We start from the raw sequence: 24856 nt of genomic DNA on the forward strand, positions 1-24856 counted from the left end.
TCCCCACGGGCTTCCACCACATGTGCTATAACAAAAATAGGCGTAAAAATAATCATGTTGCAATATATTAACCCACCAAAGCTTTGCAACAGCATGCAGAGTCGGTAAACCAGACAATCTATTTATATGCACAGACAATGGGACTATGAAGAATGTTGTATATCCACAAGTTTTACGCAGTTAAAAATCAGCACCTTGCATACGTGTTGCTTTAGGGGGGGGGGGGGGTAGGCTTGCAGGTCAGAGAGAAATTACCAAAAGAAAGTATGTCAATGTATTACAAGAGCACGTGAAACCAAGCTTGAGACTGAAAGAGAAAGTAAAAAAAAAGCATGTATGTCAAGGAATTACCAGAGTATATCAGAGGAATTACCAGTTGCATATCCGCAAGTTTTCCGCAGATAAAGATTAGCACCTTGCACATGTATTGATGGGGCACATTGCAGAAAAAAAAGAAAAGAAAAAAATAGTAAAAAAAAGAAGAAAAAAAACTAAAAAAAGTAACACTAAAAAACTAAAAAGAAAATGAAGAAAAACACTAAAAAAACTAAAAAACTAAAAAAATGAGTCCAAGCAAATTCAGCCCCAGATTTTGCTTACAGGTCCAGTGGACATTGTCCATCACACATCAGCCCATAATCAATCCAATTCTTTCATCCCTTTGTTCTATGACTATCTACCTTAGTTCTGCACGACGAGTTCTACCTTAGTTCTGTTGATGCGTGACGGACAATGTTCACTTGACTTGCATACAAAATATGGGACTGAACTTGCTTGGACTCGCAGGCAAACAAGTGAAACTTAAGCCTAATAGGCTTGGCCTTCATTTGTGCCATTCATTCAGGGAAGGACAGTTCTGGCTTTCTCTCGAGATTTCGTTAATAAGAAATGACCTATTTCCATGAAAAATGCAGAAAACTAGCTAATTCATATGATTTATTCAGAAAAGCACAGTTCTCATTTCTCCATAGATTTTGCTGCCAAAAAAGGACTCAATCTAAATAAAGCATTCTGAACTGAATGATGTCTGGAGTACCACATGTTTGATTATCAAGTAAATAATCAATAGGTAAGATAAAGGAAACAGAAAGAGATTTTTGCCTATCCATCTCAAAGAACTTAACAAAATGTTTCCTGTTGTATAGAAACCACATTATCCAGCTAGTTGCATATGCATTAATATTAAAGTATGAACACTTACAGAAAGATTTATGTGAAATACTTTGCCAGAAGCCTCAGCAAGGTCAAGAAATAGTATACCTACACAAAGTCTCTCAATATGCAGTTTAGTTACACAAGAATCAAAAGGATTGGTTTCAACATTTTCCCCAGAGCAGGAACCATGTTGATTAGTCTATTTGATAACGAATGTTCAACATGAAGGTGATGAAGACATTTACAACACCTGTATTCACAATACCCTTATGAGGTTAAGCACCTATTGTGGTTAAATTTACTGGTTGGTAATTACTCACTACATCTGTGGAGCCACTTTTGTGAATTGCAGTGTTATAAGACTTGTCTAGTAAATAAAAACTGTGTTATTAATTGTCTACTTGATCTTTGGGCCAATACCTACTTTACTATACTATACCTACTACTTTTTTTTTTTTTTTTTTTTTTTTTTTTTTTTTTCTTTTTTTTACAAGATTTGGAGACATATACAATCCCTTCTTAATTTACCTCTGAAATCTTTATGGATTTCTAATTTCATTTCACTTTTTTTTTATTTGTGCATGATAGCCTACATCAATCCTTTCTGAATGATTAGAAAATAGCTTTAACAGGCCACAATGAACAGTAGACTTTCTGGCTTGTGCTCCTACTTTACAAAAGAATGCTGAATTGTTGCACTGAACAGTATGAAGTTAATTCCTGCTGCATCAGAATCTCTTGGGCTCTTGGGTATGTGAACAATGTAGTAAGATTTCACTTGGAAACTACCAACTATAACAACAGCATTCCTACTTCATTCTTATCAGCAAAGCTTTGTTTGATAAGAACGGATTTGTTTAGATGCATCCAGTTTATTCCATAGTAGTCATACTGTAAAATTTTGGGCAGGGGGGGGGGAGGTAGGAATATTATTCAATTGTATTGAAAATCTGCCTAATTTTGCATTCTACAGAGCTTAAACCATCCTGACTCTCATCCTGGTACAAACTTGAATATGGACACATTTTTATTAGCCATTTAAAAGAAAATAAGAATTTTACTATAATAAATTTTGTTGTAACTGCTTGTTGTAAAAATAAATTCATTTTGATCTTATTTATTAGAGAGTTCTGTTTTGTTGTTAAAAAATAAACAAAATAGGACATAAAAACTATCGCAATCATATTTTTTGACTGATTGAGTTTATACCGGTTCTGAGGATTTAATTGACGTGTCTTCATGACCAGAAACTTTAAAGAAGATCAGTACAAAAAATTAAATATTTAGGAATTAGAATAATCATAACATAATTTTTACAGCCACGTTTGTTGACTGATTGAGCTAATCCTAGTTTGGAAATTTTATTTGAGGTATTTTCAGGACTTGTAACTTTAAAAAAGATCAATATAGATAAAAAGAATATTTCACAATAAGAATAAATATGGTAATGCTTTTCTTCCAAATTTATTACCCTTTATAAGACCCCCTCCCCAAGTGAAAATATAAATATGCTTCACTCCTTCTACCTTGTCTAATATTCTCTTGAAGTTACAACTGGGTGTCTTAAGCTGTTCATTTTCATTCCAAATACATTGCAGATATAGTATTTTGATAGTCTGGATACATATAATGTCATTTGATTTAGTTCCCATCTTTCCCCCAAAACTAAGTTCAGTGTCCATTTTCACTTCCCCCTCAACCTCTTCAACATTCCCTAAAAGTTTCAATTTAATACCAAAAGCTGTTTCCAAGATACATTCCCATAAATGCTAATTTGACAACATGGCAGCTCATAGTATGAATAATAAGTCTTATAGGAGCAGTGCAAAAACATTATTTATGCATGGATTGGAGTCACAAATCAGTCAGGCCTTCCCTATTTCCCAAAAAACAAAGTTGAATTTCTCTTGCCCAACAATCTCTCTTTCTCTCTCCAAAAGGGCCTGAAAGTTTTAATTTCACCCCCAAGCCATTTTAAAGGTAATGCTGACATGCTGTTTTATTAACCTGAATACATAGAGTGTCTTTCAAATTACCCCACATTTCCTAGTCAAAATTGAACAGAGCTACAGAGCTTACACCACCTGAGCCACCTACCCTTTTAGCCATCAAACATGCCTGATTGGCAATAAATCTAGTGACACCCAACAATGAAACCAAACTATCATGTATGTATGTAAATATTGATGATCCACTCATGATTTGTGACATGAATATCAAGTGAATGTTGTCTGGCAACATCTATAGGTTCGTCAATCTTAGTTGCTAGAAGACACAATTTAAGGTAATTTAAGCTAATATTGCCTCAAAGTTATAATTAGAGCCTTTAAGCAATTCCCAAAATACTGGAAATAACTTAAGCAATCAGGTGCACATATCCTTGTTTGATTTACTCAAGTGCATATTTTGTTTCCTGAGTACACTCTTGTGAACATTGACTGATGTGATCTCTTTTGTTACTTACAAATGGTCCTAAATATTATGACTTATGTTTAAACAAGCTCAATATATTCTATGAGCACTGACTTCATTCTCTGAAAAACAGACAAAGAGTTGCTGTTCATGGAAGAAAGGTGAATTTCCTTGCTATATTACATGTGGACTGTAATAATACAAATCATGCTTTGGTAAACATTCTTGGAACAGGGTTAGGTTAGGAAAATGGGCAAAATTATAGCAGTTCATATAATTGGCTTTCCTATGAAGTGAATAGACCACTTCATGCCTTTTTTATGCTTTTTATGAATATAATAATTGCTTCTACCTTAAATTGAGATTTAAGCACTTTTTGAGCTCTTAAAAATGACAAATTTTCAAAAAATTATGACTGTTCATATAACTGACTTATCAATAAAGCAAACATACCACTTGATGCCTTTTTTATGTTCTTTACTAATATAGTAGTCAATTCTACCACAAATTCAAATTAAAACACTTTTTGGGCTCTTAAGAATGACAAATTTTAATTAAAGTATGACTTATCATTTGTTTTCTACAAAATAATACAATGTTTTCTCAGCATCATCTTTTCCACCATTTTTGAAAAAATAATCCTACATTTTCTCAGTGCTAGAATTATTTATAATAAGGTTAGTTTAGGTTAGGTTAAAAAGTGATTAAATTTGAATTTGAGGTAGAAGCAACTATTATATTCATAAAGAGCATAAAAAGGGCATCAAGTGATATTTTCACTTTATTGGTAAGCCAGTTATGTGAACTGCTATAATTTTACTGGAAAATGAAACTTTCAGGGATGGGTCTAGAGGAAAAAGTATATCCCTGAAAGGTATTCTAAAGTACTCACCTCTACTCCTTCTCCCTCTAGAGGGCCCTGAAATTTGCCTACATGACAGGTCTATTACCTATTGAAATTTTGTCAAAATAACATTTTACCTTAATTTGCGGTTACAAGTCGCTTTTTCTCTGTCTTTAGTTCTGAAAATGTAATTCCTGTTAATTGAGTACAATTCTGAGCCATATTAATTTTTGTTTTCAAAATTTAGGAAATGTATTTATATATCTTTAAAACCTTATAAGTTGGGATTGAGCAAAGTTGTGAAGCTGAAAACAATTTTGTTGTACTTCATTCAAGCAGAAGATAGCCTATATTTTGCAAGAATTCAGTTTTATAACACACATATTTTTAAAGGTCATCAATGATCAGGACCCTCTAGAGGGAGACAGAGTGGAGGTAGATATTACAAAATACCTTCCCAGGACATACTTTAGCCTGTAGACCCATCCCTGAAAGTTTCATTTTCCTAACCTAACCCCTTTCCAAAATAGCAAGAAGCCACTAAACTAGAATTTTACCAAAAGGAATCATAAGTAAATAAGCTCACCTGTCTACATTTTACAAGATGAATTTGAAAACGCAGCGGACGGACCAAGTGATGAGGGTTATATGGACAGACCCAGTCACCATTCTTTAAAACTGTCACTCCTAGCATGTTGTGACTTTGAATTTTTTTGGGTAGAAAAACGGGGTAGGACGATTTCCAATTGATCCGTTTGACCATTTCCATATTCTCCTTGAAGCACATTTAAATGCCCTTTCCATATATAGGGTTGCAAATTCGATTTTGAAACAAAAGGAATTTCCAATTGGATGATGAAACATGGTTTATTATCTTTTTAGTACAAGATTTTGGAAAATAGCCCTTACTGTCACAATTTCGCCCAGGCTCCTCTCGCCTTGAGCGGTTAGACCAAAACTAAAATATGATATAGATGTCTATTTCTGAGTGTCCAATCTTAAAATGGTGTATAAAAGACCGTATATTATGTTGCCTTCTGTCTATGTGTGATAAGGATAATAAGCGCTAGAAGCCTGAGAAACTAAAGGTATGCAAGCGCAAGCACCGAATTGATTGGTATCAAAGAAATATTTTAAGTCGGGCGTCTGTATTACATATGGTTTATTTCTGGGTTAGACATAAGCATTTTTCTTGAAAGCTTGAAAGTAAAGCCAGCTTACATTTTCATTCTTTTTTCATTATTCACGATGAACGTAAAGCTGCCAAACCTTTGTTCGTGACAAGACAAGAACCGGATAGATTTAAAAATAAATCCAGAACTCTAGTGGAAAGTATTTATGGCAAAAGAATTTTGACGTTAAGTTCAAATAATGGTGATTATGACTCTGATACAGTCTTGAAACCCTCTAACCCGTCTAGTAAACTTAGGTCTTGGCTATTTATTTCTGTTTTAACTGCTCTAAGTGAAGTCCTTGAAAAACTTATTCTTTCAACAAATGAACAATTTCCTGAAATTAGTTATATCCTTTCAAAAGAGCAGACGGACCTCAAAAAAGGTTGTAGCTCCATAGACAACATTATGCGCATGGTAACTGATGTTAGCAGTTTTCGTAGACACTTCACAGTGGTTGTCCTGTTTGATTGATCAGATGCCTACAAAAACATAATACTCAATAGACTGTCGTAAACTGTAATTAACCTTGATTTCCTTTACCCTTTTATAGGTTCTATAAAATCTTTTCTATTGGACAGATGTTTTTATGATAACAAAATGAGACGAAAGGGGAGATTTTTGTTTCTGCTGGAAGTGCCATCCCTCAAAATACTATATTGAGCCCTTTTCTTTTCAATTTATATATTTCAGAATTCCAAGTACCTCATTCAACGTTTGGCGTTCGTGCTGATGATCCGAATATTCGAAAGTCTACGTGGGACATTAATCTTCTTCAAAGACTCATTCAAAATGATGTCAAAATATATTATAGATTCTCTTCATCTCTTTGTCTCTCGATTTTAATCAGCAAAACTAGGCTAAGTATCAAAGTAAAGCAAAATAAAAAAAAAGAGTATCAAAGCAATAGACCCTTTGAATCTAGACAGAGCCTTATCTTGGTGTACCACTGGAGTTGCTAACCCCTCATATCCTTGTAATACATCCAAATAAAGCCCTGCCCCCGTGTAATATTCGAGTCGCTAACCCCTCTTATCTCTGTAATACATCCTTGCAGAGCCATAGTATTTTCTAGAAACATTACATGCTAAGTTTATTTCCTCGGTGAAACGATAAAACGAATGTTGTCACGCACAAGGCCTTATCTGAGCTTCCAGCGATGAAAAAATACCTGGAAAATCATCGTGAATATACAAATATTTGATATGAAAGAATCAGGCAAGATGTCAGGCATGAAGGAATTTTAACAAGGAGTCAAATATACAAGAGGTCAGTAACCTTTATATATATATATATATATATATATATATATATATATATATATATATATATATATATATATATATATATATATATATATATATATATATATATATATATATATATATATCATGAAAAGAGAAATCACCAATGCAACAGCACAAACATATAAAAAAAAAAGAGACAGAAGGAGAAAAGGAAGACTGTTTTCCTAAATTAGTGATTACTATAGACCAGCACTTGAATGAGGCCTTAACCCTACTCATCCATACAATCACATTGGTCAAACAGCATAGCCAAACACAATCAACCATAAAGAATAATCCATGGACAGGCAGTCATGTCGTCAATAAGTATAAGTTGTCATTTACCAAACAATAGAAAAAATAATAAATACAAATAATTCAGAGGCAACAACCCAACACAAGGGCTCATCAGGAAAATACACTGGCCTATAGGGTTTCGCCACTTTAAATTCTCTACCCAGCCAAGTGTTGTGGCTACCACAGAATATCCATGGAATCCCCGTGTCAGGTATCACCCCCAAAATACATGCCTATGAAAAAAAACAGCAAATGTAAAACAACCAAGTAACACCAAAACAAGCTTATCCTGTTAATATAGCCCTCTTTTTAGCAACAATAGGTTAACTAAATATGATAAAATTTACCAAATCACAAGTATTAACACATTGAAAAAAAATGAACTAAACAATTATAGAATTCATCTTTGCCATGTGGCTATTTTCAAAATAAATGGTGCTGCATCATCATTTGTCGAACCTCCGAAATTAGTTGTAAATTTCTTTAAGTATTTCCAGATAATTCTTTTGATATTTATTTAAAAGTTCGTTATAATGAAAAATAATTTTTTTAAATTGCCAAGTTAATTTATTTGCAGAAAAACCTCTTGATATCAATTTTTGGCTTAAGATTTTACATCTATTTTTAAAATCAATATAATTACTACAAATCCTTGCATAACGAAGTAACTGTGAGAAAAACGCAGAATATGTGATATTTGAGTGTATATTACTTTCAGGGAATGGGAAACTAATCACTTCAAAGCCAAAATCATCCGTTTTATTATACATTTTAAAACTTAATTTATTATTATCACAAATATTAACATTTAAATCTAAGAAATGATCTTCATGACCAGCGCCATGACTAGGTTCAAGAGTAAGCTCTGATGGATATATATTTTTAGAAATATCAATGAAATCTTTACAATTTAAGACCAAAATATCATCTAAACATCTTTTATTATTCGACAAAACATGTTTTAAATTATTTGGATTATTCTTATCCGTCATATATGTATATTCTAGTTGACTTAAAAACAAGTCAGCTATAAATGGGCTGGCATTCCCCCCCATGGGAATTCCAATGATTTGCTTGTACAAATCACCACCAAATCTTATATAAGTATTGTATAAAACAAATTCTAACTCAAAAATCATATCCAAGCTGTAACATCTCAAGTTAACTGTGGTATTAAAGCAATTTGTCCATATAGCTTTTTTATTATAAGTGTCTATTTTTAAGAACCTTTTACTAGATAAGAGGGGAGATTTCTTGATAACAGTTTTTAAATTATCTAACACTACATTAAGTGATAAATTAGTATACATTGTCGCAAAATCGAAAGACTCAATTCTTTTAGCTGAAACCATTGTTAAAGACTCTATCACCTGCAGTGAATTATTAACACTCCAATATGGATTAAAATTCGAAAACTTTTTAATACCAGAACAATAGGTTTTAAGTTTATTTACAATTTCCTTTAAAATTAAAGAGAGGTCAGTAGCAGCAATGCGGGTTGGACATTTAGCTGCTCCAGCAATAAACCGTGGTTTAGGGGGATTCATATGAAATTTTACAGTCCAATATAGGAAAGGGAACTTTTTATCATTGTCATTTATTTTATTATTACAATTTTTAAAAAGTATTTCTTCAGTCTTGTCAATTAAATTCTCATCCTCTAAATTTACCTTTTCGTAAACATTAGTTGTGCATAACTCCCTTTTTAAGATATCACAATACAGCTTCTGACAAATTATGGCAAAATTATTATTAGCTTTATCCACTGGCACAATTACAAATTCATTCTGTAGATTAGCGATTGCTTGTTTAATCTTCGCATTATAAAATAATGATTTAGTGTTACTATTTTTTAAATTAGAATATATTTTATTTCTTATTCTACTAATAATTAAATTCTTCCAACTTTGAAAACTCTCTTTACTTTTATTCTCTTTCTTACACCACTTATCAATAAATAAATCAAAATCATTTTCCAAGCCATCAAGAACACTCGATGGTTTCAGATGATGAGAAAGACAGAAATTAGCCCCTTTATTCATTATAATTTGAAGATTATCTTGCTTTATTATTGACAAGTCCCTGTTATAACATGTTTGTAAGTAGGATTTACAAATGGGCCAAGTTGCTTACAATTAAAAACCGGTTTCCAATTTATATCACTATCTAATCTTTTAAGTATTAAATTATAATTAAAAATAATTTGCCCAATAGTTTTTGAAAATTTATAAGTTAAAACTGGAATCTTTTAAGTATTAAATTATAATTAAAAATAATTTGCCCAATAGTTTTTGAAAATTTGTAAGTTAAAACTGGAATCTTTTAAGTATTAAATTATAATTAAAAATAATTTGCCCATTGGTTTTTGAAAATTTATAAGTTAAAACTGGAATCTTTTAAGTATTAAATTATAATTAAAAATAATTTGCCCAATAGTTTTTGAAAATTTATAACTCAAAACTGGAGTCTTTTAAGTATTAAATTATAATTAAAAATAATTTGCCCAATAGTTTTTGAAAATTCATAAGTTAAAACTGGAATCTTTTAAGTATTAAATTATAATAAAAAATAATTCGCCCAATAGTTTTTGAAAATTTATAAGTTAAAACTGGAATCTTTTAAGTATTAAATTATAATTAAAAATAATTTGCCCCATAGTTTTTGAAAATTTTTAAGTTAAAACTGGAATCTTTTAAGTATTAAATTATAATTAAAAATAATTTTTATTATTTTTAATTATAATTAAAAATAATTAAAAATAATAATATATATATATATATATATATATATATATATATATATATATATATATATATATATATATATATATATATATATATATATATATATATATATATACTAGCTGTTGGGGTGGCGCTTCGCGCCACCCCAACACCTAGTTGGTGGGGCGCCACAAAAACTGGAGTCTTTTAAGTATTAAATTATAATTAAAAATAATTTGCCCAATAGTTTTTGAAAATTTATAAGTTAAAACTGGAATCTTTTACGTATTAAATTATAATAAAAAATAATTTGCCCAATAGCTTTTGAAAATTTATAAGTCAAAACTGGAATCTTTTGAGTATTAAATTATAATTAAAAATAATTTGCTTAATAGTTTTTGAAAATTTATAAGTTAAAACTGGAATCTTTTAAGTATTAAATTATAGTTAAAAATAATTAGCCCAATAGTTTTTGAAAATTTATAAGTTAAAACTGGAATCTTTTAAGTATTAAATTATAATTAAAAATAATTTTTATTATTTTTAATTATAATTAAAAATAATTAAAAATAATATATATATATATATATATATATATATATATATATATATATATATATATATATATATATATATATATATATATATATATATATATATATATATATATATATATATACATATATATATATATATATATATATATATATATATATATATATATATATATATATATATATATATATATATATATATATATATATATATATATATATATTTATATATATATATATATATATATATCTATCTATATATATATATATAAATAAGTTGTCTGTCTGTCTGTCTGTGGATTAGGTGACGTCATGTTTCTGTGTCGGCTGACGTCATGTTTTCGACTGACGTAATTACAAAATTACATTGGGACACAAATGACGACCAGGACACCGGCACATAGGGAATATAAATGACGACCGGGACACTCAAAGAGAAAGCGACCGGGACACAAGGAATGTTCAATTAGCAATCACCATCAGCAAAACACCGTCAACAAACCATCACAAATGACGACAAGGACACAGTGAGTATAAATGACGACCAGGACATAAGTAAAAAAAAAAACTAAAAAAAGGTAAAAACTACAAAAAACTAAAAAGAAAAAAACAAACTAAAAACTAATAAAAAAAACTAAAAAAGCTAAAAGACTAAAAAAACTAAAAAATAAAAAAAACTAAAAAAAGGAAACAAAAAGAAAAATAAAGGAGAAAAACAAAACTAAAAAAAAAAAAATAAAAAAAAAACTAAAAAGAAAAAAAAAAAAAACTAAAAAAACTAAAAAAATGTAAAAACCAAAAAAAACTAAAAAGAAAAAAGGGGAAAAATACAAAAATTTATTTCATCATTTACCATTTCAAAAACGAATGTATATACAGACTGGGACACCGGAATACAAATGACGACCCGGACAAAGGGAATATAAATGACGACCGGGACACAGGGACACAACTACAACGGGGACACCGGGGGGCACAGGGGGATATATAAATGACGATGGGGACACAGAGAATGTTCGATTAGCAATCACCATCAACAAAGCTCAAGGGCAATCATTAGAATCATGAGGTATAACTAAAAAAAACTAAAAAAAAGGCAGAAAACTAAAACCTAAAAAAAAGACCAATTCAAAAACGAATGTATATACAGACTGGGACACCGGGACACGAATGACGGCCGGGACACCGGGACACAAGCAATATAAATGACGCCCAGGACACTCAAAGAGAAATCACAGTCTGGGACACCGGGACATAAATGACGACGGCGACACAGGGAATCGTCGATTAGCAATCACCATCAACAAAGCTCAAGGGCAATCATTAGAATCATGAGGTATAGATCTGAATACGGATTGTTTTCCCATGGACCATTATATGCTGCATGTTCAAGAGTCGGTAAACCTGACAATCTATTTATATGCACAGACAATGGAACAGCAAAGAATGTTGTATATTCGCAAGTTTTACGTAGTTAAAAACATATATATATATATATGTATATATATATCTATATATATAAAAATAAGTTGTCTGTGGATCTGTGGATCGTGGATCAGGTGACGTCATGTTTCGGCTGACGTCATGAAATTAGTTGCCGTCATTTTTGTTATGACGATGCTTAGTATATTGTAAAACACATTAATTTGGTTAATAATATACCATTTAAAACACCAAAATGAACATGTTGGAGTAGTCACTCGGTGAGAGAGGGTGTCAGAACGGAGAATGAGGGTCCCAGGTTCAAATCCTGGTTAGGCTAAAAAAGGTAAAAAACTAAAAACTAAAAAAAAAACTGAAAAAACTAAAAAAAAGGCAAAAACTACAAAAAAAACTAAAAACTAATAAAAAAATAAAAAAGCCGAAAACCCAAAAAAAGTAAAGAAACTAAAAAAAGGAAAAAACTTAAAAAACTAAAAACTAAAAAAACTAAAAAAAAGGAAAAATGAAAAATAGAAGAGAAAAAGAATACTAATAAAATTAAAAATGAAAAAAAGAATAAAAAAGATAAAAAGCTAAAAAAAGGTAAAAACCAATAAAAAACTAAAAAGAAAAGAAGGTAAAAAACTAAAAAAAAAATTCATCTAAAAAACTAAAAAAAACTAAAAAACGTAAAAACTAAAAGAACTAAAAAACTAAAAAAAAACTAAAAAAAGGAAAAAACTGAAAAATAAGCGGGATATAAAACAGGGGGATATAAATGACGACCGGGACACCGGGACATAAGGAATATAAATGAATCAGAAAATACAACTCATGTTTCCAAATGACGTCGTTTGGAGCCCAAATTGAAAATCCAGATCAATTTATGTCTACTTTCAAAGTAAAAGGGCAAATTTATCATAGAGCAGGGTCTCTTCTACCATTCTCAGGCGAGAATCATAAATTTTTACAATTGTACTTCATCAGTGATAGAAATTCTGAATTGAATGCACGTTGCGAAATTTCTCCCAACATTGAAAGGACAATCGTTTCCCAATTACAACATCTTTTCCACGAAAATAATAATTTAGTGCGTCTGTTCAAAACAGCCATCGATTTGATGCCTACTTATACGCATAAAATTGTTATTTCCGCTGACAAAACGCCTCCTGGCCAACATATGCGTAGATACAATGCTCCAACTATCGACGAAGTGGCCATCGTTATGGTCGGTGATCAGTTTTCACCTCGAGATATTATTCTCAGGGTTTCCACCACACGTGCTACAACTAAAAATAGGCCTACCAATAATACTTTTAAGAAATATAAACCCACCAAAGCTTTGCTATGGCACTCGACCTGCCGTAAAAAAAAATGGAAAACCTAATAGAGGCCACAATCTTGACAGGGCCTTTTGAGGGTGAGTTTGTTCTTATTCCTCGCATTCCCAAGATTCCAACGGATCTGCCTTTTCAATTTAAAAGATTGCAATTCCCAATTCGATTAGCATTTGCAATCACCATTAACAAACCTCAAGGTCAATCATTAGAAAAATGTGGTATAGATCTTAATACTGATTGTTTTTCCCATTGACAATTGTACGTTGCATGTTCGAGGGTCGGTAAACCTGACAATCTATTTATATGCAGCGACAATTGGAGAGCGAAGAATGTTGTATATTCGCAAGTTTTACGCAGTTAATTTGTATTTTATCTATCTATCTATCTATCTATCTATATAAAAACGAGTTGTATGTATGCATGTTTGTTTGTTTGTAAAAAGAGCGTTTGCATATGATGTCATTATTAGTACATACGGCTTTGTATATGCAGAGACAATGGGAAAGCCATGAATGTTGTATATTCGCAATTTTTACGTAGTTTAACTCCTGCAGACGAAATGAATGCTTGCCTAAAAAAGTGTAATTTATAGGCACACGTAAAAATATTAAAATTAACTACAAATATGCGTGTCCGATTGCAAAACGATGACTCTGGTCAAACAGTAGACTCAATTTCAGGACGTATACAACTACCGGCTGATTTCTGTAATTTAGTGACGTCCAAAAATGAATTGATTGAAAAAGTATTTCCGAATATTCTAAAAAATTATAAAAATAATAAATGGCTAAGTGAAAGAGCGATTCTCGCACCCAAAAATATATACGTCCACGAAATCAACAATATTGTTTTGAACAAGATTCGAGACCAGGCAGTCCTTTACAAGTCAGTCGACACAGTTTTGGAACCAAATGAAGTGGTTAATTATCCATCTGAATTTTTAAATTCCATAGATCATTCAGGGTTTCCACCACACGTGCTACAACTAAAAATAGGCGTACCAATAATACTTTTAAGGAATATCAACCCACCAAAGCTTTGCAATGGCACGCGACTTGCCGTAAAAAAAAACAATGGAAAACCTAATAGAGGCCACAATCTTGGCAAAATTTTTTTTAGTTTTTTCCTTTTTTTCTTTTTAGTTTTTTATTGGTTTTTACCTTTATGTTAGCTTATTTTTCTGTTTTTCCTTTTTTTTTTAGTTTTTTTTTATTTTTTATTTTTTTTAGTTTTTTACCTTTTTTTAGTTTTTTTAGTTTTTTTAGTTTTTTTAGTTTTTTAGCTTTTTTACTTTTTTTTATTAGTTTTTAGTTTTTTTGTAGTTTTTGCCTTTTTTTAGTTTTTTCAGTTTTTTTTTAGTTTTTTATTGGTTTTTACTTCATTTTAGCTTATTTTTCAGTTTTTTCCTTTTTTTAGTTTTTTTTAGTTTTTAGTTTTTTTAGTTTTTTACCTTTTTTTAGTTTTTTTAGTTTTTTTAGTTTTTTAGTTTTTTTATTAGTTTTTAGTTTTTTTTGTAGTTTTTGCCTTTTTTTTAGTTTTTTTAGTTTTTTAGCTTTTTTATTAGTTTTTAGTTTTTTTTGTAGTTTTTGCCTTTTTTTAGTTTTTTTTAGTTTTTTAGCTTTTTTATTTTTTTTTATTAGTTTTTAGTTTTTTTTGTAGTTTTTGCCTTTTTTTAGTTTTTTCAGTTTTGACGTCACCTGATCCAGTTTTTTCAGGTGACGTCACCTGATCCACGATCCACAGATCCACAGACAACTTATTTTTATATATATAGATAGTTTTTTTTTTTTACTTATGTCCTGGTCGTCATTTATACTCCCTGTGTCCCGGTGCTTTGTTGATTGCTAATCGAACATTCCTTTTGTCCTGGTCGCTTTCTCTTTGAGTTTCGTCATTTATTTTTTTCTGGGGGCGCGAAGCGCCCCCACCTAGTTAGCTAGTATATATATATAGCTAGTATAGTATATATGTAGTATATATATATATATATATATATATATATATATATATATATATATATATATATATATATATATATATATATATATATATATATATATATATATATATATATATCTATACTATATATATATATATATATATACCCCCCAAGCCCCCCCGCGCGCGTAAGTCGTTACGCGCCATTGTAGTTGTGTCCCTATGTCCCACCTGTGAATATATATATATGCTTTGTTGATTGCTAATCGAACATTCCTTTTGTCCTGGTCGCTTTCTCTTTGAGTGTCGTCATTTATTTTTTTCTTTTTTAGTTCTTTTAGTTTTTACCTTTTTTAGTTTTTTTTAGTTTTTTAGATGAAAATTTTTTTTAGTTTTTTCCTTTTTTTCTTTTTAGTTTTTTATTGGTTTTTACCTTTATGTTAGCTTATTTTTCAGTTTTTTCCTTTTTTTTATTTTTTTTTTTATTTTTAATTTTTTTTAGTTTTTTACCTTTTTTAAGTTTTTTTAGTTTTTTTTAGTTTTTTTTAGTTTTTTAGCTTTTTTACTTTTTTTATTAGTTTTTAGTTTTTTTGTAGTTTTTGCCTTTTTTTAGTTTTTTTCAGTTTTTTTTTTAGTTTTTTATTGGTTTTTACCTTTATTTTAGCTTATTTTTCAGTTTTTTCCTTTTTTTTAGTTTTTTTTAGTTTTTAATTTTTTTAGTTTTTTACCTTTTTTTAGTTTTTTTAGTTTTTTTAGTTTTTTAGCTTTTTTATTTTTTTTATTAGTTTTTAGTTTTTTTTGTAGTTTTTGCCTTTTTTTTTAGTTTTTTTAGTTTTTTAGCTTTTTTATTAGTTTTTAGTTTTTTTTTGTAGTTTTTGCCTTTTTTTAGTTTTTTTAGTTTTTAGCTTTTTTATTTTTTTTATTAGTTTTTAGTTTTTTTTGTAGTTTTGCCTTTTTTTAGTTTTTTCAGTTTTGACGTCACCTGATCCAGTTTTTTCAGGTGACGTCACCTGATCCACGATCCACAGATCCACAGACAACTTATTTTTATATATATAGATAGTTTTTTTTTTTACTTATGTCCTGGTCGTCATTTATACTCCCTGTGTCCCGGTGCTTTGTTGATTGCTAATCGAACATTCCTTTTGTCCTGGTCGCTTTCTCTTTGAGTTTCGTCATTTATTTTTTTCTTTTTTAGTTCTTTTAGTTTTTACCTTTTTTAGTTTTTTTTAGTTTTTTAGATGAAATTTTTTTAGTTTTTTCCTTTTTTTCTTTTTAGTTTTTTATTGGCTTTTACCTTTATTTTAGCTTATTTTTCAGTTTTTTCCTTTTTTTTAGTTTTTTTTTATTTTTTATTTTTTTTAGTTTTTTACCTTTTTTTAGTTTTTTTAGTTTTTTTAGTTTTTTAGCTTTTTTACTTTTTTTATTAGTTTTTAGTTTTTTTTTGTAGTTTTTGCCTTTTTTTAGTTTTTTCAGTTTTTTTTTTTAGTTTTTTATTGGTTTTTATCTTTATTTTAGCTTATTTTTTAGTTTTTTCCTTTTTTTTTAGTTTTTTTTAGTTTTTAGTTTTTTTAGTTTTTTACCTTTTTTTAGTTTTTTTAGTTTTTTTAGTTTTTTAGCTTTTTTATTTTTTTTATTAGTTTTTAGTTTTTTTTGTAGTTTTTGCCTTTTTTTAGTTTTTTTAGTTTTTTAGCTTTTTTATTAGTTTTTAGTTTTTTTTGTAGTTTTTGCCTTTTTTTAGTTTTTTTAGTTTTTTAGCTTTTTTATTTTTTTTATTAGTTTTTAGTTTTTTTTGTAGTTTTTGCCTTTTTTGATTTTTTTCAGTTTTGACGTCACCTGATCCAGTTTTTTCAGGTGACGTCACCTGATCCACACATCCACAGACAGACAGACAACTTATTTATATATATATATATATATATATATATATATATATATATATATATATATATATATATATATATATATATATATATATATATATATATATATATATATATATATATATATATATATATATGTTTTTAACTACGTAAAACTTGCGAATATACAACATTCTTTGATGTCCCATTGTCTGTGCATATAAATAGATTGTCAGGTTTACCGACTCTTGAACATGCAACATAAAATTTTCCATGGGAAAAACAATCCGTATTCAGGTCTATACCTCATTATTCTAATGATAGCCCTTGAGCTTTGTTGATGGTGATTGCTAATAGAAGATTCCCTGTGTCCCGGTCGTCATTTATATTGCCAGTATCCCGGTCGTCATTTGTGTCCCAGTGTCCCAGTCTGTAATTTATCTTTGAGCGTCCCGGTCGTCATTTCTATCTCCCGGTCGTTATTTGTGTCCCAGTGTCCCAGTCTGTAATTTCTCTTTGAGTGTCCCGGTCGTCATTTATATTCCCTGTTTCCCGGTTTTTAGTTTTCTTTTTATCCTTTATTTTTCAGTTATTCTCCTTTTTTTTTAGCTTTTTGCTTTTTCAGTTTTTAGTTTTTTTTAGTTTTATTATTCTTTTTTAGTTTTTTTTTCTTTTTAGGTTTTTTTTTGTAGTTTTTACTTTTTTTTAGTTTTTTTAGGTTTTTTCTTTTTTAGTTTTTTACCTTTTTTTGTTTTTTTTTAGTTTTTTAGTTTTTTTAGTATTTTATTTTTAGTTTTTTTTGTAGTTTCAACCTTTTTTAGTTTTTTTCTTCTTTTGTATTAATAGTCTTTAATTTCTCTTTGAGTGTCCCGGTCGTCATTTTTATTCTCTCTGTCCCGGTCGCCATTTGTGTCCCGGTCTGTAATTTCTCTTTGAGTGTTTTTTCTTTTTATTTTTTTAATTTTTTTATCTTTTTTCTTTTTTCCGTTTTCTTTTTCTTCTTTATTTTTCATCGTCACCATGAAATACTTATCGCCGAACCTTTGTTTCTTTAACTAAAATCTGGTAGGCATTGATGACCTTATCCAAGTCAAAATCCCAAACCCAATCATCATCGCTATCATTTTCAGTTTTGATATGTTTTGACTCTCGCTGTCCAGGTGGATTTTCATCTAACTGCGCGGTTTTGCGTTCTTTAGCCGCAAGCCTGTTTTCTTGCTGTTCTTGTGATTCCTCGGCACGCTTTCTTTTCTTACTTTCTCTATCAGCCGCAATTTTTTTGGCATAGACTCTTTGAGTAGCTTCCTCGGCTGTTGCCATTGTAGGTTCTTCAGTCATTTTACAATTAAACATTTTTCCGTCCACGATGTTCTTACAATTAAAAATTTGTCTTTGAACGATTTTCTTAAATACTTTTAATGACGTCATCGTCATAACAAACATGACGACGACTAACTTCATGACGACAAGATGACATGACGTCACTCGACAGACCCACAGACAAACAACTTATTTTTATGTATATACTAGCTTCTGGGGTGGCACTGGCACTTCACGCCACCCCAACACCTAGTTGGTGGGGCGCTTCGCGCCCCCCAAGCCCCCCCGCGCGCGTAACTCGTTACGCGCCATATTAGTTACGCGCCATTGTAGTTGTGTCCCTGTGTCCCACCTGTGAATAGAGATAGATATAAATATATGTTTTTAACTACGTAAAACATGCGAATATATAACATTCTTCGCTGTCCCATTGTCTGTGCATATAAAAAGATTGTCAGCTTTACTGACTCTTGAACATGCAACATATAATTGTCCTTGGGAAAAACAATCCTTATTCAGATCTATACCTAATTATTCTAATGATGTGTCCCTGTGTCCCGGTCGTCATTTATATTCCCTGTGTCCCGGTCGTCATTTGTGTCCCGGTGTCTCAGTTTGTAATTTCTCTTTGAGTGTCCCGGTCGTCATTTATATTCCCTGTGTCCCGGTGTCCCGGTCGTCATTTGTGTCCCGGTGTCCCGGTCTGTAATTTCTATTCGAACAATCCCTTTGTCCCGGTCGTCATTTATATATCCCCTCTGTGCCCCCCGCGTCCCCGTTGTAGTTGTGTCCCTGTGTCCCGGTCGTCATTTATATTCCCTGTGTCCCGGTCGTCATTTGTGTCCGGGTGTCCAAGTCTGTAATTTCTCTTTGAGGTTCCCGGTCGTCACTTATATTCCCTCTGTCTCGGTCGTCATTTGTGTCCCGGTCTGTAATTTCTCTTTGAGTGTTTTTTCTTTTTAGTTTTTTTTTTTAGTTTTTTACCTTTTTTCTTTTTTCAGTTTTCTTTGTCTTCTTTATTTTTCAGCGTCACTACGAAGTACATATCGACGACCCTTTGTTTTTTTAACTTAAATCTGGTAGGCATTGATGACCTTATCCAAGTCAAAATCCCAAACACAATCATCATCGCTATCATTTTCAGTTTTGATATGTTTTGACTCTCGCTGTCCAGGTGGATTTTCATCTAACTGCGCGGTTTTGCGTTCTTTAGCCACAAGCCTGTTTTCTTGCTGTTCTTGTGATTCCCCGGCACGCTTTTTTTTCTTACTTTCTCTATCAGCTGCAAGCCTGTTTTCTTGCTGTTCTTGTGATTCCTCGGAACGCTTTCTTTTCTTACTTTCTCTATCAGCAGCAAGTTTTTTGGCATAAACTCTTTGAGCAGCTTCCTCGGCTGTTGCCATTGTATATGTGTATATGTGTTGCCATTGTATATGTTGCCATATATATATATATATATATATATATATATGGGGTGGCGCTTCGTGCCACCCCAACACCTAGTCGGTGGGGCGCTTCGCGCCCCCCAAGCCCCCCCCGCGCGCGTAAGTCGTTACGCGCCATATTAGTTACGCGCCATTGTAGTTGTGTCCCACCTGTGAATAGAGACAGATACAAATATATATGTTTTTAACTACGTAAAACATGCGAATATACAACATTCTTCGTTGTACCATTGTCTGTGCATATAAATGGATTGTCAGGTTTACTGACTCTTGAACATGCAACATAAAATTGTCCATGGGAAAAACAATCCGTATTCAGATCTATACCTCATTATTCTAATGATGTGTCCCTGTGTCCCGGTCGTCATTTATATTCCCTGTGTCCTGGTCGTCATTTGTGTCCCAGTGTCCCAGTTTGTAATTTCTATTCGAATAATCCCTGTGTCCCGGTCGTCATTTATATATCCCACCTGTGCCCCTGGCGTCCCCGTTGTAGTTGTGTCCCTGTGTCCTGGTCGTCATTTATAATCCCTGTGTCCCGGTCGTGATTTGTGTCCGGGTGTCCCAGTCTGTAATATATCTTTGAGGTTCCCGGTCGTCATTTATATTCCCTCTGTCTCGGTCGTCATTTGTATCCTGGTCTGTAATTTCTCTTTGAGTGTTTTTTCTTTTTAGTTATTTTTAGTTTTTTACCTTTTTTCTTTTTTCAGTTTTCTTTTTCTTCTTTATTTTTCAGCGTCACTATGAAGTATATATCGCCAAACCTTTGGTTTTTAACTTGAATCTGGTAGGCATTGATGACCTTATCCAAGTCAAAATCCAAACCCAATCATCATCGCTATAATTTTCAGTTTTGATATGTTTTGACTGTCGCTGTCCAGGTGGATCTTCATCTAATTGCGTGGTTTTGCGTTCTTTAGCCTCAAGCCTGTTTCCTTGCTGTTCTTTTGATTCATCGGCACTGCTTTCTTTTCTTACTTTCTTTATCAGCCTCAAGCCTGTTTCCTTGCTGTTCTTTTGATTCCTCGGCACGCTTTCTTTTCTTACTTTCTCTATCAGCAGCAAGTTTTTTGGCATAGACTCTTTGAGCATCTTCCTCGGCTGTTGCCATTGTAAGTTCATCTGTTGCCATTTAAGTCTTTTACAGTTAAACATTAATAGATTTCTACGTGAACGCATGTCTTAAATATCTTTAATGACGTCACCGTCATAACAAAAATGACGTCAACTAGCTTCATGACGTCAGTCAACACACAAACATGACGTCACCCGACATTGTAGGCTCTTCAGTCATTTTACAATTAAACATTTTTCCGTCCACGATCTTCTTACAATTAAGAATTTGTCTAAGAACGATTTTCTTAAATATTTTTAATGACCTCATCGTCAGTACGAACATGACGACAACTAACTTTATTACGACATGAAGACATGATGACATGACGTAACTCGAAAGTTGTGTATCTGTTGCCCTTGTAGGTTCTTCAGTCATTTTACGATTAAATATTTTTCCGTCCACGATTTTCTTACAATTAAAAAATTTGTCTTTGAACGATTTTCTTAAATACTTTTAATGACGTGATCGTCATAACAAACATGACGACAACTAACTTCATGATAACATGACGACATGATGACATGACGTCACTCGAAAGACAGACATAACACACAAAAAAACTTATTTTTATGCATATAGATAGATATATATATATATATATATATACTAGCTGTTGGGGTTGTCTGTGCATACACAAAGCCGTATGTACTAATAATGACGTCATATGCAAACGCTCTTTTTACAAACAAACAAACATGCATACACACAACAGTGTGTATGTTTTATATAGATAGATAGATAGATAGATACAATACAAATTAACTGCGTAAAACTTGCGAATATACAACATTTTTCGCTGTCCAATTGTAGCTGCATACAAATAGATTGTCAGGTTTACCGACCCTCGAACATGCAACGTACAATTGTCCATGGGAAAAACAATCAGTATTAAGATCTATACCACATTTTTCTAATGATTGACCTTGAGCTTTTTTAATGGTGATTGCAAATGCTAACGAATTTGGAATTGCAATCTTTTAAATTGAAAAGGGAGATCCGTTGGAATCATGGGGATGCGAGGAATAAGAACAGCCTCACCCTCAAAAGGCCCTGTCAAGATTGTGGCCTCTATTAGGTTTTCCATTGTTTTTTTTTTTTACGGCAAGTCGCGTCCCATTGCAAAGCTTTGGTGGGTTGATATTTCTTAAAAGTATTATTGGTACGCCTATTTTTAGTTGTAGCACTTGTGTGGAAACCCTGAAAGATCCACAGAATTTGAAAATTCAGATGGATAATTAACCGCTTCATTTGGTTCCAAAACTGTGTCGACTGACTTGTAAAGGACTGCCTGGTGTCGAATCTTGGTAAAACAATATTGTTGATTTTGTGGACGTCTATTTTTTTGGGTGCGAGAATCGCTCTTTCACTTAGCCATTTACTATTTTTTAATTTTTTAGAATATTCGGAAATACTTTTTCAGTCAATTCATTTTTGGACGTAACTAAATTACAGAAATCAGCAGGTAGTTCTATACGTCCTGAAATTGAGTCTACTGGAGCTTTCCGTATCCAATTGCCAGCAATTGATCTGAAAATGTTTGACCAGAGTCATCGTTTTGCAATCGGACACGCATATTTGTAGTTAATTTTAATGTTTTTACGTGTGCCCATAAATTAGAATTTTTCAGGCAAGCATTCATTTCGTCTGAAGGAGTTGATCTAGGTATTATAGGTAATGTTTGCCTGAAATCTCCCGCAAGCAATATTAATGTGCTGCCAAAGGGTTTCGACTTCCCTCGAAAATCTTTCAAGCATTGATCTAGAGCCTCGAGCGATTTTTTGTGTGCCATTGTGCACTCATCCCAAATAATAAGTTTGCATTGCTGCAATACTTTACCCATCCCAGATGATTTGGAAATATTACACGTGGGAGTTTCTGTAGAATGCAAATTCAGAGGCAATTTCAAAGCGGAATGAGCAGTTCTTCCACCAGGCAGCAATGTTGCGGCTATTCCGGACGACGCAATTGCCAACGCTATATCATTTTTTGATCGAATTGATGCCAGAATCAGTTTTATCACAAATGTTTTACCAGTACCTCCTGGCGCATCCAAAAAGAAAATTTCTCCAACGTCGTTATGTCTTTTTGTTCCGACGTTAACTTGGAAATGTTTGTCTTTGAACGATTTTCTTAAATACTTTTAATGACGTGATCGTCATAACAAACATGACGACAACTAACTTCATGATAACATGACGACATGATGACATGACGTCACTCGAAAGACAGACATAACACACAAAAAAACTTATTTTTATGCATATAGATAGATATATATATATATATATACTAGCTGTTGGGGTTGTCTGTGCATACACAAAGCCGTATGTACTAATAATGACGTCATATGCAAACGCTCTTTTTACAAACAAACAAACATGCATACACACAACAGTGTGTATGTTTTATATAGATAGATAGATAGATAGATACAATACAAATTAACTGCGTAAAACTTGCGAATATACAACATTTTTCGCTGTCCAATTGTAGCTGCATACAAATAGATTGTCAGGTTTACCGACCCTCGAACATGCAACGTACAATTGTCCATGGGAAAAACAATCAGTATTAAGATCTATACCACATTTTTCTAATGATTGACCTTGAGCTTTTTTAATGGTGATTGCAAATGCTAACGAATTTGGAATTGCAATCTTTTAAATTGAAAAGGGAGATCCGTTGGAATCATGGGGATGCGAGGAATAAGAACAGCCTCACCCTCAAAAGGCCCTGTCAAGATTGTGGCCTCTATTAGGTTTTCCATTGTTTTTTTTTTTTACGGCAAGTCGCGTCCCATTGCAAAGCTTTGGTGGGTTGATATTTCTTAAAAGTATTATTGGTACGCCTATTTTTAGTTGTAGCACTTGTGGTGGAAACCCTGAAAGATCCACAGAATTTGAAAATTCAGATGGATAATTAACCGCTTCATTTGGTTCCAAAACTGTGTCGACTGACTTGTAAAGGACTGCCTGGTGTCGAATCTTGGTAAAAACAATATTGTTGATTTTGTGGACGTCTATTTTTTTGGGTGCGAGAATCGCTCTTTCACTTAGCCATTTACTATTTTTTTAATTTTTTAGAATATTCGGAAATACTTTTTCAGTCAATTCATTTTTGGACGTAACTAAATTACAGAAATCAGCAGGTAGTTCTATACGTCCTGAAATTGAGTCTACTGGAGCTTTCCGTATCCAATTGCCAGCAATTGATCTGAAAATGTTTGACCAGAGTCATCGTTTTGCAATCGGACACGCATATTTGTAGTTAATTTTAATGTTTTTACGTGTGCCCATAAATTAGAATTTTTCAGGCAAGCATTCATTTCGTCTGAAGGAGTTGATCTAGGTATTATAGGTAATGTTTGCCTGAAATCTCCCGCAAGCAATATTAATGTGCTGCCAAAGGGTTTCGACTTCCCTCGAAAATCTTTCAAGCATTGATCTAGAGCCTCGAGCGATTTTTTGTGTGCCATTGTGCACTCATCCCAAATAATAAGTTTGCATTGCTGCAATACTTTACCATCCCAGATGATTTGGAAATATTGCACGTGGGAGTTTCTGTAGAATGCAAATTCAGAGGCAATTTCAAAGCGGAATGAGCAGTTCTTGCACCAGGCAGCAATGTCGCGGCTATTCCGGACGACGCAATTGCCAACGCTATATCATTTTTTGATCGAATTGATGCCATAATCAGTTTCATCACAAATGTTTTACCAGTACCTCCTGGCGCATCCAAAAAGAAAATTTCTCCAACGTTGTAATCGACACAATGCATTATCGTATCATAAATGCATTCAATTCAGAATTTCTATCACTGATGAAGTACAATTGTAAAAATTTATGATTGCTGCAATACTTTACCCATCCCAGATGATTTTCGACACAATGCATTATCGTATCATAAATGCATTCAATTCAGAATTTCTATCACTGATGAAGTACAATTGTAAAAATTTATGATTCTCGC

The 24856-nt window shown here is 31.9% G+C and overlaps 1 protein-coding gene and 1 long non-coding RNA gene across 2 annotated transcripts in view; one reads left to right on the plus strand and one right to left on the minus strand.

The window, feature by feature from the left end:
• LOC136036627 (uncharacterized) overlaps positions 1 to 5234 on the minus strand; it is a 52353-nt gene extending 47119 nt beyond the window's left edge. The window contains exon 1 of the mRNA XM_065718928.1: positions 4998 to 5234. Coding sequence (XP_065575000.1) covers positions 4998 to 5198 — 201 coding nt within the window. The 5' untranslated portion in view covers positions 5199 to 5234. The remainder of the gene's footprint in view (positions 1 to 4997) is intronic.
• The window catches only part of LOC136036309 (uncharacterized), a 487034-nt gene that overhangs the window by 224723 nt on the left and 237455 nt on the right, over positions 1 to 24856 (plus strand). The gene's annotated exons all lie outside the window — the stretch shown is intronic.

This window comes from Artemia franciscana, chromosome 15 (genome assembly GCF_032884065.1).
Source record: "Artemia franciscana chromosome 15, ASM3288406v1, whole genome shotgun sequence".
Classification (NCBI taxonomy): domain Eukaryota; kingdom Metazoa; phylum Arthropoda; class Branchiopoda; order Anostraca; family Artemiidae; genus Artemia; species Artemia franciscana.